The 18,598-nt window shown below is 38.5% G+C and overlaps 2 protein-coding genes across 3 annotated transcripts in view; one reads left to right on the plus strand and one right to left on the minus strand.

Annotated features, from left to right (window-relative positions):
- Positions 1 to 7,832, plus strand: part of SHCBP1L (SHC binding and spindle associated 1 like) — a 37,394-nt gene extending 29,562 nt beyond the window's left edge. Inside the window, exons 7-10 of the mRNA XM_007096215.2 lie at positions 3,712 to 3,865; positions 5,516 to 5,766; positions 6,521 to 6,643; positions 7,462 to 7,832. Of these exons, the coding sequence (XP_007096277.2) occupies positions 3,712 to 3,865; positions 5,516 to 5,766; positions 6,521 to 6,643; positions 7,462 to 7,710 (777 nt within the window). The 3' untranslated portion in view covers positions 7,711 to 7,832. The remainder of the gene's footprint in view (positions 1 to 3,711; positions 3,866 to 5,515; positions 5,767 to 6,520; positions 6,644 to 7,461) is intronic.
- Positions 7,833 to 15,409: 7,577 nt separating this feature from the next.
- Positions 15,410 to 18,598, minus strand: part of DHX9 (DExH-box helicase 9) — a 51,105-nt gene continuing 47,916 nt past the window's right edge. For both annotated transcript variants that reach the window (XM_042975464.1, XM_007096214.3), the window contains 2 exons: positions 18,043 to 18,243; positions 15,410 to 15,867 (listed from right to left, as the gene is read on the minus strand). In XM_042975464.1, the coding sequence (XP_042831398.1) occupies positions 15,501 to 15,867; positions 18,043 to 18,243 (568 nt within the window). In that variant the 3' untranslated portion in view covers positions 15,410 to 15,500. The remainder of the gene's footprint in view (positions 15,868 to 18,042; positions 18,244 to 18,598) is intronic.

An 18,598-nucleotide genomic window follows, 5' to 3' on the forward strand; every position in this document is an offset into this window, starting at 1 on the left:
ACTCTTTCAAAGCTAAGCCAGACTGCTTACAACTCTGCCTTGGCTTTCACCTCTTGCTTGCACAGGCCCAGTGATCAGTGAGAAGAAAAGCCCAAGGTCCTTTCAGATCTCTTCTGAGCATATGTCCAGCCCTAGGCATGTGCATTTCACTTTGGATTTCCTAGTGTATGAGGCAGCTCTTTCCCCCCAAAAAATCTTCCTCCTCAACGTCCTCCTGTGCAGACTTTTCCTTGCCCCTTCCTCTGTCCTTTGCCGCAGACAGCTATAAGTAGAGTGCATCTTAAATGCTTTCATCAGATGATGCCTATAAAGCTGCTCATTCCTGAAGGGGGTGTGAAACAAAAATCAGCTTTGTCAGTCCCTCCTGAGATACTGACGGTCAAAATACACAGCCACACTATTTTTTTTAAGAAAAAGCTCCATACTGCCTTCACCCCATGCCTGCTCCAGCAAGCCACAGAAACATAGGCTGTTGTCTCCACTGCCAGGCTGAAGAATAGGAGATGGTAGGCAGGTAAGCAAAAACACGACACCTTTTTACCAAATTTTAACAGCCTCTTCATTAAGCACTCCTTTGGTTGCCGTGTTTGGTTAGGTTCCAGGATTGCAAAAATGTTGATTCTTTTTTTTTTCCCCCCAACTTAATATTTGCTTCAGTGTAAGATCCAGTTTTTGGAGCTCTTTATTCCATCATTTCTATGACATCACCTCTCTTTTATATCTTTCTCTCTACTATTTCCTTCCTAAATGCATTGAGGCATATTCAATTGTGTTTTTTTTAATAACAAAACAATATGTATCCTAAATACCACATCTCTATCTCTTCTTTTGCAGAGCAAAACTTCTTGAAGTACTTATCTGCACTTGTCTCTACTTCTTTCACCTTCATGCCTCTACTCAGTGTGATCTTATTTCTGCCTCCAGGAGATCAGTGCATATGCTCTTGTGGTCAATGTGGGACGAAGCTGTGGCTAAATTCAGTAAGCACAACTCAAGGATTACCACCTTATTTAACCTTTCAGCATTTGACATGATCAACTACCTCTTTTCATGACATCTTGGTCTCCCGATTTTCTCTCTACCTCTTTGGCTACTCCTCAGTTTTGAGATCTTCTTTTGTTTCTCCCTGTTCTTTAATTTTTTTTTTTAAAGTTTATTCATTTAAGCAATCTCTACACCAAATGTGGGGCTCAAACTCACAACCCCAAGATCAAGAGCCACATATTCTACTGACTGAGCTAGCCTATTCTTTAAACGTTTCTCAGTGTTCTGTCCTAGAGTGCTATCTTTCTTCTTTATGTAGTCTTGTAGCTAATCTTAGCCATTCCTATGCTCAAATTATATGTAAATAACTCCAAGATCTTTCTACCTAGTCACATCTCAGTCCTATATTCTAGACTTTTATATGCATAGTCTACTGCATACTTCTACTTAGTGACTCCCAGTACTTCAAATTAACTGGCACCAAAACTAAATTATCTTCCCCATCAAACTTTTCTCTCTTGTGTTTCCTATTTTTATGAAAAAAATAAATTAATTAAAGAAATGGAATCTAGAGTTCTTCCAAAATAGTTACAGAGGTAATCCTTGTACTCTCTGCCACCAAAGTTTTTAGAATACACGCACAAATGAATATATTGGTTTGTTGATTTAGTAAAGATTATGAGTTTCATATGTATCTGGAAAAAATATTCACTCATGCTTACCAAAGGAATGGAAATTAAAATGAGGCAGTGAGGATTTTTGCCTATTAAACTGGCAAATATTTTATAAGTATAAAAGATACCCCATGCTGATGAGTTTGTAGCAAAATGAGTTCTCAAACCAAATTTTATTTATTTTTTTCAAACCAAATTTTAATTAATTAAACTTTCTGGAGGGCAATTTATCAAAATGTATCCAAGATGCTTGAAATCTTTTATAATTAAATTATGATAAATTGTGATATGCCCATATGATGATTATGTAATCATTAAAAATTTGGCTTTCAGGGGCACCTGAGTGGTTCAGTTGGTTAAGCGTCTGACTTGATCTCAGCTCAGGCCTTGATCTCAGGGTTGTGAATTCAAGCACCACATTGGGCTCCACACTGGGCATGAAGCCTACTTTAAATAAAAAAAATTAGGCTTTGAAAAAATATTTTAAGACATGGGAAAATACGTTGTAATGAAAAGTCAGGATTCAAAGCCATGTACATGTATGGTATGGCATGTTAGTATTATGAATAAACGAATACATTTATGAAATACATTTTATTTAGGTTAAAATTTCAATTTTTGTTATGCTTTCACTTGTTTTTTGTAAGTTCCACTTTTATAAGAAAAAAGATATATGAATGGTAATGCCATTAATATTGGGAAAAAAAGGGGCGCCTGGGTGGCTCAGTTGGTTGAGCGTCCGACTTCGGCTCAGGTCATGATCTCACACTCCGTGAGTTCCAGCCCCGCGTCGGGCTCTGTGCTGACAGCTCGGAGCCTGGAGCCTGCTTCCGATTCTGTGTCTCCCTCTCTCTCTGCCCCTCCCCCATTCATGCTCTGTCTCTCTCTGTCTCAAAAAATAAATAAACGTTAAAAAAAAAAATATTGGGAAAAAAAGAATAGGCTTTTTCAGAATATATTTTTAGTTTTCAAATTTTATTTCTAAAGTACCTCACTTTTTTTTTTTAATGTTTTTATTTATTTTTGAGATAGAGAGATACAGAGCATGAGCAGGGGAGGGGCAGAGAGAGAGTGAGACACAGAATCTGAAGCAGGCTCCAGGCTCTGAGCTGTCAGCACAGAGCCTGACGCGGGGCTTGAACTCATAGAGTGTGAGATCATGACCTGAGCTGAAGTCAGACGCTTAAGTAACTGAGCCACCCAGGTGCCCCTAAAGTACCTCACTCTTAATGGCACTAATAAAGAAGGTCTCTCCTTTTTTCTACTATCAGTGCAAATTCTTGGGACCTTTTTAGTTTTAGAATATTTAATATATAAAGTTTTGTTGATTTTCCAAAATTGTAGGATTAGTTTGAGTTAAAGAAAATAAAGTAGCATATTAGAAAGAGATCTGGTGTCATAAAGACCTGAATCTAAAGCTTAGTTTAACCACTCACTCACTCTGTGTCCTTGGGCAAATCATTTAATCTCACTGAGTTTCAATTTCCTTCACCTGATAAGGGAAGAATAATACTTTACCTCAAATAACTGTTGTGAGGCATAGGAGGTAACATGTTAAGCTCAAAATATGACTTCTGGCACACAGTATTTAAAGGCTGTAAAATTATTAGTGATTGTAAAGAAAATCTCATTTCATCATTCCCTTAATTGATGGACTAATACTTTGAACATTTAATGAACATAAAGACAGAGTATTTACAGTATATTACAGTGTAATATACACAATAAGTCTTTGAGAAAAGCACATTACCAATAAGTTAACTGATTAAAATGACCTGCTTTCTGGGCAGTCGGTTGAGCATCCAACTTCGTCTCAGGTCATGATCCCACAGTTCGTGGCTTCGACCCCCGTGTCGGGCTCTGTGCTGACAGCAGAGCCTGGAGCCTGCTTCGGATTCTGTGTCTCCCTCTCTCTTTGCCCTTCACACTCACTCCCCGCTCTGCCCCAGCACTCTGTCTCTCAAAAAAAAATATTAAAAAAAATTTTTTTAATAAAATGACCTGTTTTCAATTTAATTCATTGTTAAAGAGTGTACTGTTTTCTTCTTTTCAGGTAAAGGACTTATCTTCAGACACACTTCTCCAACAGCATGATGATTTGGATTTGGCTTTGGATAGTTGTTACAGTGGAGATACAGTAGTTATTTTTCCAGGAGAATATCAAGCTGTAAATCTTGCTTTATTGACTGATGACATCATTATAAAGGGTTAGCAGGGCATCCTTTACAGTCTTTTTATAGCAACGTATACTGGAAAAATTGTATAAGCATGGGTTAATCAAATTATTGGAAATTGTTAAAGAGTTTATGTAACACAAAAATCCCTTATGTGCCCTTTCACAATTAAGATTTTCTCACCTGTTCATGAGTATATTGCCTGTACAGATGACATTATTTGGGCATAATGTACCAGAGCAAAACAATGAGACTACTTCTTCCCCTGATAATGTAGCACTACACGCACAGAGTCTAAAAAAGATCAAAACCAGAAAAAACCAAAAAACCTGTTTGTAATATTTTCTATTTGCTCCATCTATATTTTTACTTAAACTAGTTTTTCTGTCTGTATTGCACTTCTTATGACTTTAGTAGGAAAACCCGATGTAAGGCTATATTAAAATATATTCAGCATTTTCTCAGAAAGGTTAGTTCACATGCAGACTTGCTAAAACAGAAGAATAGAATTTACTGCGGCACCTGAGTGGCTCAGTTGTTTAAGCGTCCAACTTCAGCTCAGGTCATGATCTTGTAGTCCGTGAGTTCGAGCCTGCATCAGGCTCTGTGGTGACAGATCAGCTTGGAGCCTGGAGCCTGCTTTGGATTCTGTGTCTCCCTCTCTCTGCTCCTCCCCTGCTTGCACTCCATCTCTCTTTCTCTCTCTCAAAAAATAAACATTGAAAAACAAGATTTTAAAAGAAGAGAATTTACTAAATTTCATTCAGGTTCTGAACCTATTTAGTAACTATAATTCTGCCCTTTAACATTGAAGTAAGGATATTCCCACTGTGTGGCCAAAAGAAAAGAATGAGGTGACTTAAGCTTTGCCTATCAGTTCAAAAATTGAGCAAGGGTGCCTGGGTGGTTCAGATGGTTGAGCAAGTGACTCTTAATTTCAGCTCAGGTCATGACCTCATGGTCATGAGATTGAGCTCTGCATCAGTCTCTGCACTGAGCTTCATGAAGCCTGCTTGGGACTTGCCCTCCCTCTTTGCCCCTCTTCCCTGCTTGTCTCTCAAAATAAACTTTTTAAAAATCTGAGCAAAAATTTCTCTAGAACTTGATGACTGTACCCAGTAATATTTTGGGTAATAAGGAACATATTTTTAATTTTTAAAACTTATAGTCTTCTTGAAGATTCAACCCCTTCTTTTTGGATTGATGTTAAATGTAGATGATTGCTTTGACTACCCTAGATCAAAATTGTGGGCATGACTGCATTAATCTTATAACCTAATTCACGAATCTCTGCCAGTCTTTTTTAGTTATGGTAATTTATTATGGCTTTAAAACCAGGTTATGGTAAGATAGCTTTTATATCTTAGATATTTTGTAAATGACTGCTGATTATGTAATGGGAAATTTCGGAAAATATATTATGGAATGTGTATATTGAATAAATACCATCGATACATTTCTATTGATTATAAACCAATATTCTCCCATCATGGCATCAAAATATGGACAAAAAGATTATAGTTAAGTATCTTATTAGTTAACAACCTGATACTTACATACATATTGTTTATTAAAAATGCATGAAAAGAAAAACTTAGTAATAGCAAGTATTACCGAATGACTAAAGGACTTTAAACTTTGGGATCACTGATTTAACTATGTGTTTTTGTCTCTATGAATCAGGAGTTGGAAAGAGAGAGGAAATTATGATTACGTCTGAGCCTTCTCATGACAGTTTCGTGGTGTCTAAAGCTGATAATGTGAAGCTAATGCATCTATCTTTGATACAACAAGGCACAGTTGATGGTATTGTGGTGGTGGAGTCTGGTCACATGACTCTAGAAAACTGTGTATTAAAATGTGAAGGAACAGGAGTGTGTGTTCTGACAGGGGCTGCTTTGACAATCACAGACAGTGAAATAACTGGTGCCCAGGTAGTCCATTTTATAAAAACAGCTTTATGTTGACAATAGATAACTGTCTTAGTGTGCAAAGGATAGTAATTACTTCATCCCTGAATTGAGTTCTAATCAAGCTTAGAAACTGATAAAATCAGGACAAGTATAGAGCATCATAGTACATATAGGAAAAGCAAACTGCCTAAATCCAAAGTAAGCAATTATTAGCTTTAAGTGTGATTCTTTAAAAATCTAGGAATTGGTGGCTGTAAAACAGATCATGGGTCAGTTATTTAACCGTTTACTTAAAAAGTCTTCAAATAACAATCACAAAGCTCATTAAAGGACTGGAAAGTTGAACAAGATTAAATAAAGGAAGGGTAAAAATAATAGGACCCTTTTATAGAGTGACTTAATTTTCACTAACTTTCAGCAGCATTGAGGGATTTAGAGTATATAAAAATAAAATTTTATAACACTGGAAAGAATTGCTTGAAGAGATTTCTGGCTCCCTTCTCAAGGCTTCATTTGGGTGGGAGAGCAATGTGACTCAATGAGACTAGTGACCTCAACCCTCCTTCTAGGCCCAATGATCTTCTAACAGTACTAGTTTTCAACGTTTCTAACATTATCTCTACAATAAATCATTACACACACAAACTATCATATACTTTTCTGTAACTTAGTGTGTTGAGAGTGCTGACATAGAATTACAATTTTCAAATCTGAAGATAATTTTGGAGAGGTATATGTGTGTTTTGAGATTGTTTTATTTGCTTTTCATTTACAGGGTGCTGGTGTTGAACTGTATCCTGGGAGCACAGCCATTTTGGAAAGGAATGAAATTCATCACTGTAATAACCTCAGAACCAGTGATAATTCAAAAAGCACCTTAGGTGGAGTTAATATGAAGGTATTATCATATTTCTTAGTATAGAATTGTTGTAAGAATTATAGTTATCACAAAGATACCAAAATATTACTTCTAGACAAAGTTTAGTTTAAGTGTTATCATTGATTTGGAAAAGAATAGAGATAATTAAAAATATGGCTTAAATGATGGCTGATATAAAACAATTTTAGTTTATAATGTAATAATTTCAACTTAGATTCTTAGCAGATAACTTTGATAAAGCAGATAGAACGCTTTTATAAAAATGTTTTAGATTTTTCATTGGGCAGATCTGTAATATGTTTTAGAAAGTAAAGCAAATAAAAAAATAATAAATATATTAATACTTAAATCTTACTTCCAGAGTTTGTAAAAATAATTTAAGCTAGCCAATTAAAACATTAATAGCAGTAATTTATAAGTGAAAAGCCTTCCCATTCCTTTCTACTTTCACAAATTCTACCTGTCTAGGTCCCTCTCTAGACTTATGTAGTTAATGAAGCTTTTCCTTAGAACTCTAGTTTACATATAATATTTCAAATTATTTTTATATTACTTGAAAATTTATCATTTTCTATGCCTGAAATCATTTTCATATTTATATTAAAAGCTTCATGAGATACTGTATAAACTAAACCGAAAACTTCATTTAGTAATTCTGCAGTAAATATTTTTGTAGTTAATGTTACATTAATTAGTCTGAAGAAAATATCACTTGCTCAAAACTGAGATTCAGTTGTTTTAAAGACACGTGTAAACCCAAGAATTAATTCTAGAGTTCATATATTTTATTTTTATAGAAATTATTGAAAAACTCCTTTCCTTGAATAATTTAACAGGTTCTTCCAACACCAAAACTGAAGATGACTAATAATCATATTTACAATAACAATGGCTATGGTGTAAGCATTCTTCAACCAACTGAACAATTTTTTATCGTAGCAGAAGCCTTCAACAAAGGGGCAGCTTCAGGGGATAAAAAAGACGACAGTATGCTCTCCAGGGTAATGCAGAATCTGAACCTGGAGATGAGTAACAATAAAATAGAAGCAAACTTGAAGGGGGATATCAGAATAGTCACAAGTTAAAGCATCTGGATTTATGTTAACGGTTTATATTTCGGATATTTGTTTAGTAAATCTCATATCCCACAGAAATGGTAGTTCTAATTAAATTCAAAACCTATTTAATTAAAAAATATTTAAACATCTAATGCTTTCATTGAATGATTCATTTTAACTTTTTTAAATAACAGCTTTGAGATATGATTCACACATCATAAATTCACCCTTTTAAAGTATATACTTCCACACTATTTAGTATACTTTTGATAGGTATCACTATCATCACTATATAATTCCGAAACGAATGTGTTTTCATCTTCTTAAGAGAGCAAGAGCACGTGCATGCGTGTGCACATGAGATGGGCAAGGGCAGAGGGAGAGGGAGAGACAGTCACAGGCTGCATGCTTGCTCGGTGCAGGAGCACGGAGCCCACGGCGCGGGGCTCCATCTCATGATCTTGAGATCACGACCTGATCCGAAATCGAGAGTTGGATGCTTAACTGAAAGAGCCACCCAGGAGCCCCTGGAGGAAACTTTTTAAATCTCTTTTGAGAATTAGGATTTGTCTGCCTTTGACCCAGAAAGTTGGTTAAGATAAGTGGTAGCAGAATAATGACCTTCCCAAGGATGTCCACACCCTAATCCCCAGAAACTGTGAATACATACCTTACATGGCAAAAGGGACTCTGCACATGTGATTAAAGTTGAGGACCTTGAGAGGAGGAAAGTGTCCCTGATTATCCAGGTGGGTGCAATCTAGTCACATTTGTCCTTAAAAGTGGGAGAGGGAAGCAAGAGGGTGGGTCAGGGTGGTGCAACTGGAGAGGCGAGAGAAACTGAAAACAGGAGAGGGACTCAATCCATTGTTGCCTCCTCTGAAGGTGGAGGAAGGAAGTCATAACCCAGGGAATGTAGTTGGCCACTAGAAGCTGGGAGCAGCCCTCGGCTGACAACCATCCAGGAAACAAATCTCAATCCTACAACTGCAAAAAACTGCATCCTGCCAGCCACCCAAATGAGCAGGGAAACAAATCCTCCCCTGAAGCCTCCAGAAAGTTCCTGTCACCATCTTGATTTTAGCCCAGGGCGACGCATGTCAGACTTTTATCTATATAAGTGTAAGATAATAAACTGGTGTTAAACCTTTAAAGTTGTGGTCATTTGTTACATTGGAAAGGAGAGATGGGAAGGTGAAGGAGGGAGAAAACTTTGTGAACAATCAAATTTCTTAGAAAATCTAAAAAATGCTTTCGCATGCTTTAGGGACATGAGAATAGGAGAAAAAAAAAAGCAAACACAAAAACAAAAAAAAAAACTACTCTGAAGTGAGCATAGGAAAAAAGAGAAATAGACTGGAAACCAACGGCAGCAACAGATAAAAGTCAGATGACCCATGAGTGAGCAGCGTGCTCTTGCAAAGCTATTGCTTTTTGCTCACTCAAAAGATCCTGTCTTTGTCCATCACCTCTTCCTGAAGCCAAAAACAAGGAAGGTGGAGGAAGAGGATTAGAAAGGAAAATTCCTCCTCTTATAGCTCATTAAATTCACTATAGAAAGACTGTTCTTGTTAAAGCCTCCGTGGACAATACCTTAAATTATGTCACCCAGTTAACAAGACCTTGTGTAAAAGAATAAAAAAAGGCTACTGATGAAACTGAAGAATAACCTTGCCTTATTCAACTCTCAGCCTCAAGAGATCCTCTACAGCAACAGAGTCACCTTCGCTGAGTTACAGGCAACACAAAGTAAAAGTCAAATTAAGGAAGATAAGTGTTTGAGGCTGAGTGCTTATTTCCTTTTATAAACAAAAATCCATAGTTCTGCTTTGTGAAAAAGGCCATTTTTTGTATCTTAGAAAATGAAACCCCTATTTTAGAGGGAACATAAGCCATCTAATTCATTTATTTTTAATGTTTATTTTGGGAGAAAGCATGAGCAGGGGAGGGGCAGAGAGAGGAAAGAGAACACCAAACAGACTCCATGCTGAGTATGGAGCGTCAGAGGTGGGGGGCTCGATCTCACCACCGCGACATCATGACCTGAACTGAAACCAAGAGTCAGATGCTTAAACCACCAAGCCACCCAGGCACCCCAGCCAGCCATCAAATTTAGACATAATGCCTAACTTCAGTTACAGTTACGTGTAGCCAGGTGATTAGATCCTAGCTGGAGGGAGACATGCAAGTTGGAATAATGTGCACAACTTTGTAGAAAGGTCCTATCCCTTCTGCTTGGCTGGAATTCAAACGTAATGGCTTGAGAAACAACTGCTATCTTGGCCCATGTGGTGATTCTGAATGGAAACCATACAATGGTAAAACAAGATGGAAGAAACATGAATTTCTAACATGAACACCTACCTACCAGCCCTACAATGAAAACCAACATGGAACATCTGTTGACCCTATACTGACTACCTCTGGACTTCTTGAATGAGGAAGAAATGTTTCTGTATTGTTTACTTCTTACTTTGGATTTCCTGGTCTCCTACAATTGAACCTAATTCTATATAATATAGTGCTATTGTGTTGTCTTACTTTATTCCAGTTCCCAGCAGATAAATGGAAATGAATCAGGAATTGGCTATAAACTTAATTTTTCCCTACTATCTACATAGACCACCTAAGGCTCTTATTGGACTAAGTATCAAAAACAATGTTAAAACCACATTTGTTTTGGGAGGGGGGGCATGCCTAGGTAGTTCAGTTGGTTAAGCATCTGGACCACCTAGGTGCCCCTCCACTGTAAATTTCTTAGAATATAGGCCTCAGGTCTTAGGAACATTGCATCCCATACAGTACCATGCATCCTAAGTAGTAACTGCTAGTTTTATTTAAAAATTTTTTTTAACATTTATTTATTTTTGAGACAGAGAGAGACAGAGCATGAATGGGGGAGGGTGAGAGAGAGAGGGAGACACAGAATCTGAAACAGGCTCCAGGCTCTGAGCGGTCAGCACAGAGCCTGACGCGGGGCTCGAACTCACAGACCGCGAGATCATGACCTGAGCTGAAGTCGGACGCTTAACCGACTGAGCCACCCAGGCGCCCCAATAGTTTTAAAGAATGATACTAGGGCGTCTCTGCCTGTGCTGAAGGCTGAGATTTACAATCCAGGACTTTTTAAGGACATTTCATCAAAGTTGCTGAGGATGAAAATGTTAGGATTCTAGAGGTCAAAGACCGATCAAATCAAGGTTAGATGAGCGGCCCGTGGTGTGGAATGAAAAGGGATGAGTTTGAACCCCATTTTTCTTTTTTGTAATACTGGCAGTGGGAGTGGAAACTTCCCATTTCATTACTATGCCAGTGGCAGCTAAGGGTAGAACCTCAACTGAACAGCACAATGGGACCCACAATGCCAAAGCCTGCTGTCAGTTTACAAAGTAGCAGCAGTGAAACTGGCTACAAATCAAAGGACGGAAAGGCATTCCTCTGGCAGCACGGGGTACAGAAAAGTTGCTCTGATTATAGGAGAAAGTTGCCATTCCTTGCAAGACAACTGCCCCGAAGTAAGGGTTCTCTTCTAGATTCAACAGCTACACCCAGAAAACATTATATTTGAGGACAGGGGTATAATTTTTCCAAACTATTAAAATGAAAGACGAGAAGACTATACAAATATAGTAGTACACTTCAGTGGATTGAACTGAATCAGGTGTTCTTAAAGTGAAGTACATAGGGGCTTGAAGGGTCTGTGATCTAGTGAAACTTTTAAGTAAAAAATTTTGTGCATGCCTTCTGGTGGGGAGTCACAGCTTTCATCATATTCTCAAAGGAGCCTCTCAGCCCACAGAAGCTTCTGACCACTGACATGCATAATATTTAAGTCTCTTTTCACATATTCGTTACTATTCAAACTGAAGCCTAAAGTGGTCTTGTAACAAAATTATGTTGCTTTTTCTACAGAACACTCATTTGTTCTGTAGAAAACTCGGGCAACTTGTAACTATTTTAATACCAAACATGACAATACAAAATTTTTTATCATTTTTTAGATTTTGCATTTGTATAAGGTGCACTTTTACTTACCAATAAAATTCTGAAGCCATTGACAGCTGTCATTAGCATACTAATTTAATTTGGAAATGCTTAGAACTATTACTAATGCCAAAAAACTTTAGATTTTATTTATATCAGAGGGTTAATCAAATCCTATTGTACTTCCTATTATTTTAAAAAGATAAAAATTTTTTTAAAAATCATTCCAATTATTACTAAAGTATTAAAAATAACCACTAAGTATATATAGTTCATATTTTTATAGGTTAGTATGGAAAATACTACATAGGTTTACCAAAGTGAGAAGTGTTAAACACTGGATTATATAATTTCCTTTAACATCTCTATAATTAATTTCTAGGTTTGAAGGGAATATGTGATTTCAAAGTTTGGAAATTCCTGAACGATCTCCCATTAAGATTATCCTACGGGGACCAACTTGTTCCACTTTGCATAGTACTTTCCCAGTTTTAGCAGTTTCCATGTTTCAGTCCTGGGTAAACTGGGACAGTTGGTCACCCTAATTAGTTCCCAAGTAGATTCTTTACTAAAAGCTAAATTATCACTAAGTAGTTCAGTAACTGTAATCAGCTCTGATTCAGTAGTGAATTTTCTTCACATGATTCAGAATTTACACTACACCAAATAGGACAGTCTACAAATATCACAGGACACAAATACATTTCTAATTAACTTGCCTTTCAGGTAAATCCAGTGGATTCAGGAACTTTTTCCAGTCAAAACCAAAACCATCCATCAGTTTCAGGGTAATTCACACTTCCATTTCTGGCGGTGTTTCTCTTATCCCAATTCTGCTTCTAAAATCAGAGGCAGGGAAACTGGCTTTCAAATATGTGCTTTGCCACACACAGTTGAGGTCCTCTTTCTAGGTGTCTGTGCTGACCCTAAGCGGACACAACTGTTCTTGGTCTCCTGGTCTGTTCCTCTGGCAGAGGTGAGGTCCAGAGGATTTTATGTGCACACTCACAACATAGAGGAGATCCCATCAAACTGTAGCTGTTGTTTAGGGACACAGCGTTGACAGCCTCTTGACACAAAGACTACACAGAGCACGGTTTCCCAGAACTGGCACATCGGCTTATTCCCTCTCTGGGCCCAGAGGAATCTCTGCGATTCCCTTCTGTATCACCCTCAGCCTCAAAGAAAGCCACTGAGTCATCACTGCTACAACCTTCAAACTGAGAAGTACACAGTGAAGATACCATCACACGACAGGTCCATTCTTATCCCGGCCTAAATTTCTAGCAGGGGAGACCCAGTTTTGTCAGTGCCAAATTTCCCTACACTTCCAAACCCCAATGAACGTGTGTGGTGAGCAGCAACTTTACACCCTTCCACAGATCTTTCTCCCCAATTCTTTCACCCTACTGTGTCTAGCCCTTTTCATCTCCTGAATGGGAAAGGGGTACAATCGGCTTTCTTGTTTTGGAAACGCTTTCCAGTCACCTCGCACCTGCAACATCCCTTAAACTGAATATTCTTTTCGTTCCAGGCAGATATAGAGGGACGTTTGAGAAAGAAAGGAAACACGGCACATTGGTTGATATCTCCAGGTATTTTTTTTTAATGTTTATTTTTGAGAGACAGAATGTGTGAGCAGGGGACAGGCAGAGAGAGGGAGACACAGAATCCAAAACAGGCTCCAGGCTCTGAGCTGCCAGCATGGAGCTCAAACCGGGCTCGAAATCAGGAACCCATGAGATCATGACCTGAGCCGAAGTCGAACACTTAACCAGCTGAGCCACCCAGGTGCCTCGGTATCTCCAGGTATATTAATATGCCACAAAGTAATCCTCCACATGGCCTTCCGCTCCATGTGTCTGATAATTCTTAAAAAGGAATGGTTTCTGGAGGTTACAATGGGTTCTTTTGACAATTAAAATCAACTTAAGTTGACTTCCACTTCCACTATGGACAGTCTGATGGCTGATTTTCCTCCCCACTCCCATGCAAACAACTAGAAAACCAAATGACCTATTTAAAAAAACCCACAAAGCTGTTATCTCCATACAAGTAACTGGTAGATCATGGCAGAGGAAGAAAGAACCAAGCACAGCACAAGCAGTTTCACGGAGCTCAAGAGACAGAGGCTGTTTTAGGGAGGATAGCTATAATTGGTGGAGCAAACACAGGCAGCAGGGAGCCACAAAGAGAAGAGCTCTAGAAATCTGCCTAGGCATTTCCTTAGGTTCTTAGCAAAAGACTAAAAGATTATGCCTAATTGGTTCTTTCAAGTTCTAGGGAATGTAATTGTCATCTCTCTTGGCCATTCTGGTCATCTTTTGATTTCTCATTTGTAGTTAAAGCTGTTGGTGAAATGAGTACCAGGTGAGTGAGGTATTACTGAGTGTATATGTTCTGTGGGAGTTGTCATAACATGTGCAAAAGGCAAGAGAAAGCATGGTGCACTGATGAGGCTAGAAGTTCAGTATGGCTGGGGAGTAGGACTGAGGCTGGAGGAGAAGGGAGAGCAGTTTCTACTCTGAAGGCTCTAGGGAACCAATGGTTTAAGCCAGGAGTGGGTGGCGGTGGTATGAGATTTGTATGGGAATGTTTACGCTACAGCATCACTGCACTTCCAAGTGAACACAAGCCTGAAGAGAACAGGCAGCTGGTTTACGAAAGCACAACCAGAAAGTGTTTAAGGCTTTGGCCAGAAGCAGCTAAAACTCCTGTGATTAAAACAAACACACACACACACACACACACACCAAAAACCACAGATGAACGGGGAACACAGTATAGGATAGGGCACCGGGTGAATTAGGTGGTTCTCTTCAGTCTGGAAAGTGCGGAGTTCTTGATTTCTGTGGATATCTAAGCAGCAGTTGTTAATAGGATCTGATGCTCAGAAAGGAAATCATAGTTGGAAGTACAATCTTGAGATCTGCAGCTTTAAGATGAGCCCAATTCTACTCAGTCCAAGCCTTTGTAATCTCTCCTATACTGTGCTATTTCTCAAGTCAGAAACGTGAAAATTTATTGAAAACCATATAGTGTTATAAATGTATAAACATCTCTACTAAAACTTGATGCACTGGTGAAGGTTCATTCTTTGATTTATAATCATTAAAGAGTTTTGTAGGTTAATTTTTAATTCTAATTAAAATTAATTTTTACACTACAAACTAACTAGAAAAGAGAATGCTGACCTTGGTCTTAGACTTTTCAAAGACAAAGCTTGGGAAAAAGTAAAAATATTCAGCCGTAGGTCAAAAGTTTTATTCAAGTGCAGAGGTCCATGTGAAATTGTGTACTGGCCAGGATTTGCTGTAAGAATAACAATTCCATTTCAAGGCTATTTATTTTAACTACTACAAGCAGTAATATCACTTGGTATACTTTGGAAAACTGAAAGTACAATTTTTCCTGTGAAGCTTAAAACTAACTAATAGATGTAACTGGCATTGTAAAATTACTCTACCATGTAAGGTCAACAACGAACTACATGGCCAGTATTTGGTATAATACTTTATTTTCTATTGTAGTAAACTAAAGCCAAGAAAATATCAAGTTAATTTTAAGGGCAAATCTTTACTCCTTAAAGAAAAAATACAAACTGTGGTACTTTTATAATAGGTCATCATATTTTACATAATATAAACAAAACCACTAATGTAGCTATACGCTTGGTTTCCTTAAACTACAATGAACCACAAAATGGATGGAAAATGGGTTTACTTACTGGCATCAAATAAACAACTTGGGGGAAATAGGTAGCATGCAAAAAAAATTTTTTTTTTTTTTTTTTTTTTTTACTGTCTATGCATAGGAACTGACATAACCAAGCTTTAATAGCCACCACCTCCTCTTCCTTGTCCAAAGTAACCTCCCCCAAAGCCCCCTCTCATACCCCCTTGCTGGAATCCCCCAGATCCTCTGAAGCCTCCTCCACTAGCCCCTCTGTAGTCGCCTCCTGAGACACCTCTAAAGCCACCACGGGCACCTCCTCTATAGCCTCCGCCAAAGCCTGCCCGAAAGGAGTTGGGGCCACCACCATAGCCACTGCCACCGAAGCCTCCACTACCACCATAGCCTCCGCCACCTCCGTAGCCTCCGCTGCCATAGCCTCCACCACCATAACCAGAAGTTCCCCATCTATATCCACTTCCATTATCATATCGAGCCATCTTGGGAGGACGTGGACCATCTCCATACCTAGGAAAAGTACAAAGAAAATGAGGGGTAATGAAAAACTGCATAAATCAAGATGTCTCACCAAAAACCCCAGTTCAGCATACCCCACACTGCTTACTCCTCCTCCTCTGCAGCTTTCCTTAGAGACTAGCACTCTGAATTCAGCAGCTGTCCAAGTCAGAAATGTGGCTGGGGTTTGTCTTCACTCCTTCCATGCACTATTCCCCCCATTGCAACCCATCACCAGTTCTTCCCAATTCTCTTGCAAACCTGTCTAATCCACTCACTTCTCTCCATTTCAATTCTCCCTACTGTAATTCAGGCCATCGTTATATTTACGCAACTTGAACTCTGTCTTGTATTTATCCCATCCTTTCTAGGTCAGGACTTTTGTCCTTCACAGAGCAGATTATATGTGAAGCCTCCTTAATCATGATCCCTCCTGCCAAAAGTAATCTTTCCTCTTCTAAACACCCATGAGCACTACAGTTGTATCTGCCTATGACACTTATTATCTACCTTTCTTTTTGAAGACTATTCTCAATAATTCTTCATATATTTGACCCTCTGGGCAGGGCAAAGTATTAACACAATAAATAAGAGTACTGTTTTAGGAGTCGCTATGGTCTTAGTCTGAATCCAGTCCTACCATTCACTAGCTCTATGGCCTTCAGTCTGAACTTCTCTGTGCTTGTTCCCTCATTCATATTAAAGGAACAAGATCTACCTACATCACAGATCAAATATCAGAAAAGCACTTAGCAGTGCCAAGAATACAATGAATACTATGTGCTATGATTAATAAGTTTTAAGAAGTAAATCAGTTATAGCGAGATGTGACCCAGAATCCATAAAGCACATAACAGTTCTATATGTTAAAATTACAGTAGTTTATAACCAAATGCAGTAAGTGATCCTTAAGAGGGAGATTAAGGAATATTTTTGGGTAATTAGAAAAATTTTAGTATGTTTGTATATTAGTGTTATCACAACACTTAAATTTTTGGAGTGTGATCATGGTATTGCAGCTATGTGCTTAAATGATACACTAAGTATACCAATGTAAAATAACAACCGCTGAGAGTCCATCACAAAGGATTAAGAAAAAGTGGTGTGTTTGTGCAAACAGATATATGAAAGCAAGTGGCACAAGATGCTGGTGATTAGGGAGTTTAGGTTATGATACCATACGGGGGTTGCCATTTCTGCAGGTATCAAATGTTTCCATATAAAAGGTTGTGGGCAAATAAAAAGGTGAAAAAAAGTGAACCAAAGAAAAAAATTTAAGAATTAAGATATTTCACATTCTTCTCTTTACCCTTCAAGATACTCACACTCTTCTCTTTAAAAAGTTTATTTATTTTGAGAGCGAGAAAGCAAACTGGGTAGGGGCAGAGAGGGAGAGAAGAGCCAGGCAGGCTCCATGCTGTCAGTGCAGAGCGTGACTTGGGGCGCTGGCACTCAACGAACCATGAGATCATGACCTGAGCTGAAATCAAGAGTCAGAAGCTTAACCGATTGAGCCACCCAGGCATTCTAAGATATTCACATTCTTCCACTTCCCTAAGATAAACCTTGAGGCTTTTCATTTGAAGAAGCAGCAATTTAACACCCACCAACATTTTTTCGCTAGAGATAGCAAAACAGTACTGTGCAAAAAGAACTGTCTGGGCTCTGTCATTTTCCTGTCATGTGACCCACCCTGGGCTTTGAATGTACTTTCAAGGTCCCCTTCAAACTCCCAATATGCACTGACATAATATATCATTAACAGAGACAAAAGTTAGTAACATCCTTCTGAGTGTGTTAACCAGCATTATATTTCATATTGAGTGTACGTCTAGAATTTTAACTTAAATAACCAGGCTTCTATCAGTTAACTGTGGGAATTTTAGGCCAGTGTAAGATCACTGTCCTCTGGGGCGCCTGGGTGGCTCAGCTGGTTAAGCGTCTGACTCCTGATTTCAGCTCAGGTCAATGATCTCATGATTCTCGAGATCAAGCCCCATACCAGGCTCCATGCTGGCAGCTTGGAGCCTGCTAGAAATTCATTCTCTCCCTCTCTCTCTGTCCCTCCCCTTCTCGTGTTCTCTCCCTCTCAAAATAAATAAATAAATAAATAGCTTAAGACAGGAAAGAAAAAAAAAAGATTCCTGTCCTCAGCTTGGTTCAAAGAGAAGTTACTGGGGTACTCACCGTGTACTGCCAATCATGAGGTTGATACCAGCAGCTGAGGGCCTAGAGATTTGGCGGATCATGTTCAGCATATGCTCATTAACGGGGTCCAACTGGCTGATGATATTAGGTTGTTTGGTTACTTCAACAACCAGAGCCTCCATGGCTGCCCGGAGAGCAGTGATACAGGCAGCAGCTTCATGAGATATTTGCAATCTGATCCTAAAATAGAGAAAAACGACAAAGTACAACAAGGGTACATATAGCAAAATACTACTACCTCCCTATTTCATACATGGTAACTGAAAGAATAAATTTAACTTCTTACTAAGTACCAATACTTTCAACTACAGGTATCAAGAATGATAACCGTCTACACTTAATTTCTTAAAACTCACTGCTAGCTACTGGCAGGTATTGAGAACCAAGAAGTTTTTCAAGCAAAATACTGTTAGGTTAGCAATGCAGATCACTTAGCTTCAATAAAAGAATGGAAGAAATTACACACTGCTGGAGTGTTACAAGTTTTCAGGAATATGACTGAGCCTACTGACTGGTCACTAAGATCTCCATTTTT

The sequence above is a fragment of the Panthera tigris genome, chromosome F3, assembly GCF_018350195.1.
Source record: "Panthera tigris isolate Pti1 chromosome F3, P.tigris_Pti1_mat1.1, whole genome shotgun sequence".
Classification (NCBI taxonomy): Eukaryota; Metazoa; Chordata; class Mammalia; order Carnivora; family Felidae; genus Panthera; species Panthera tigris.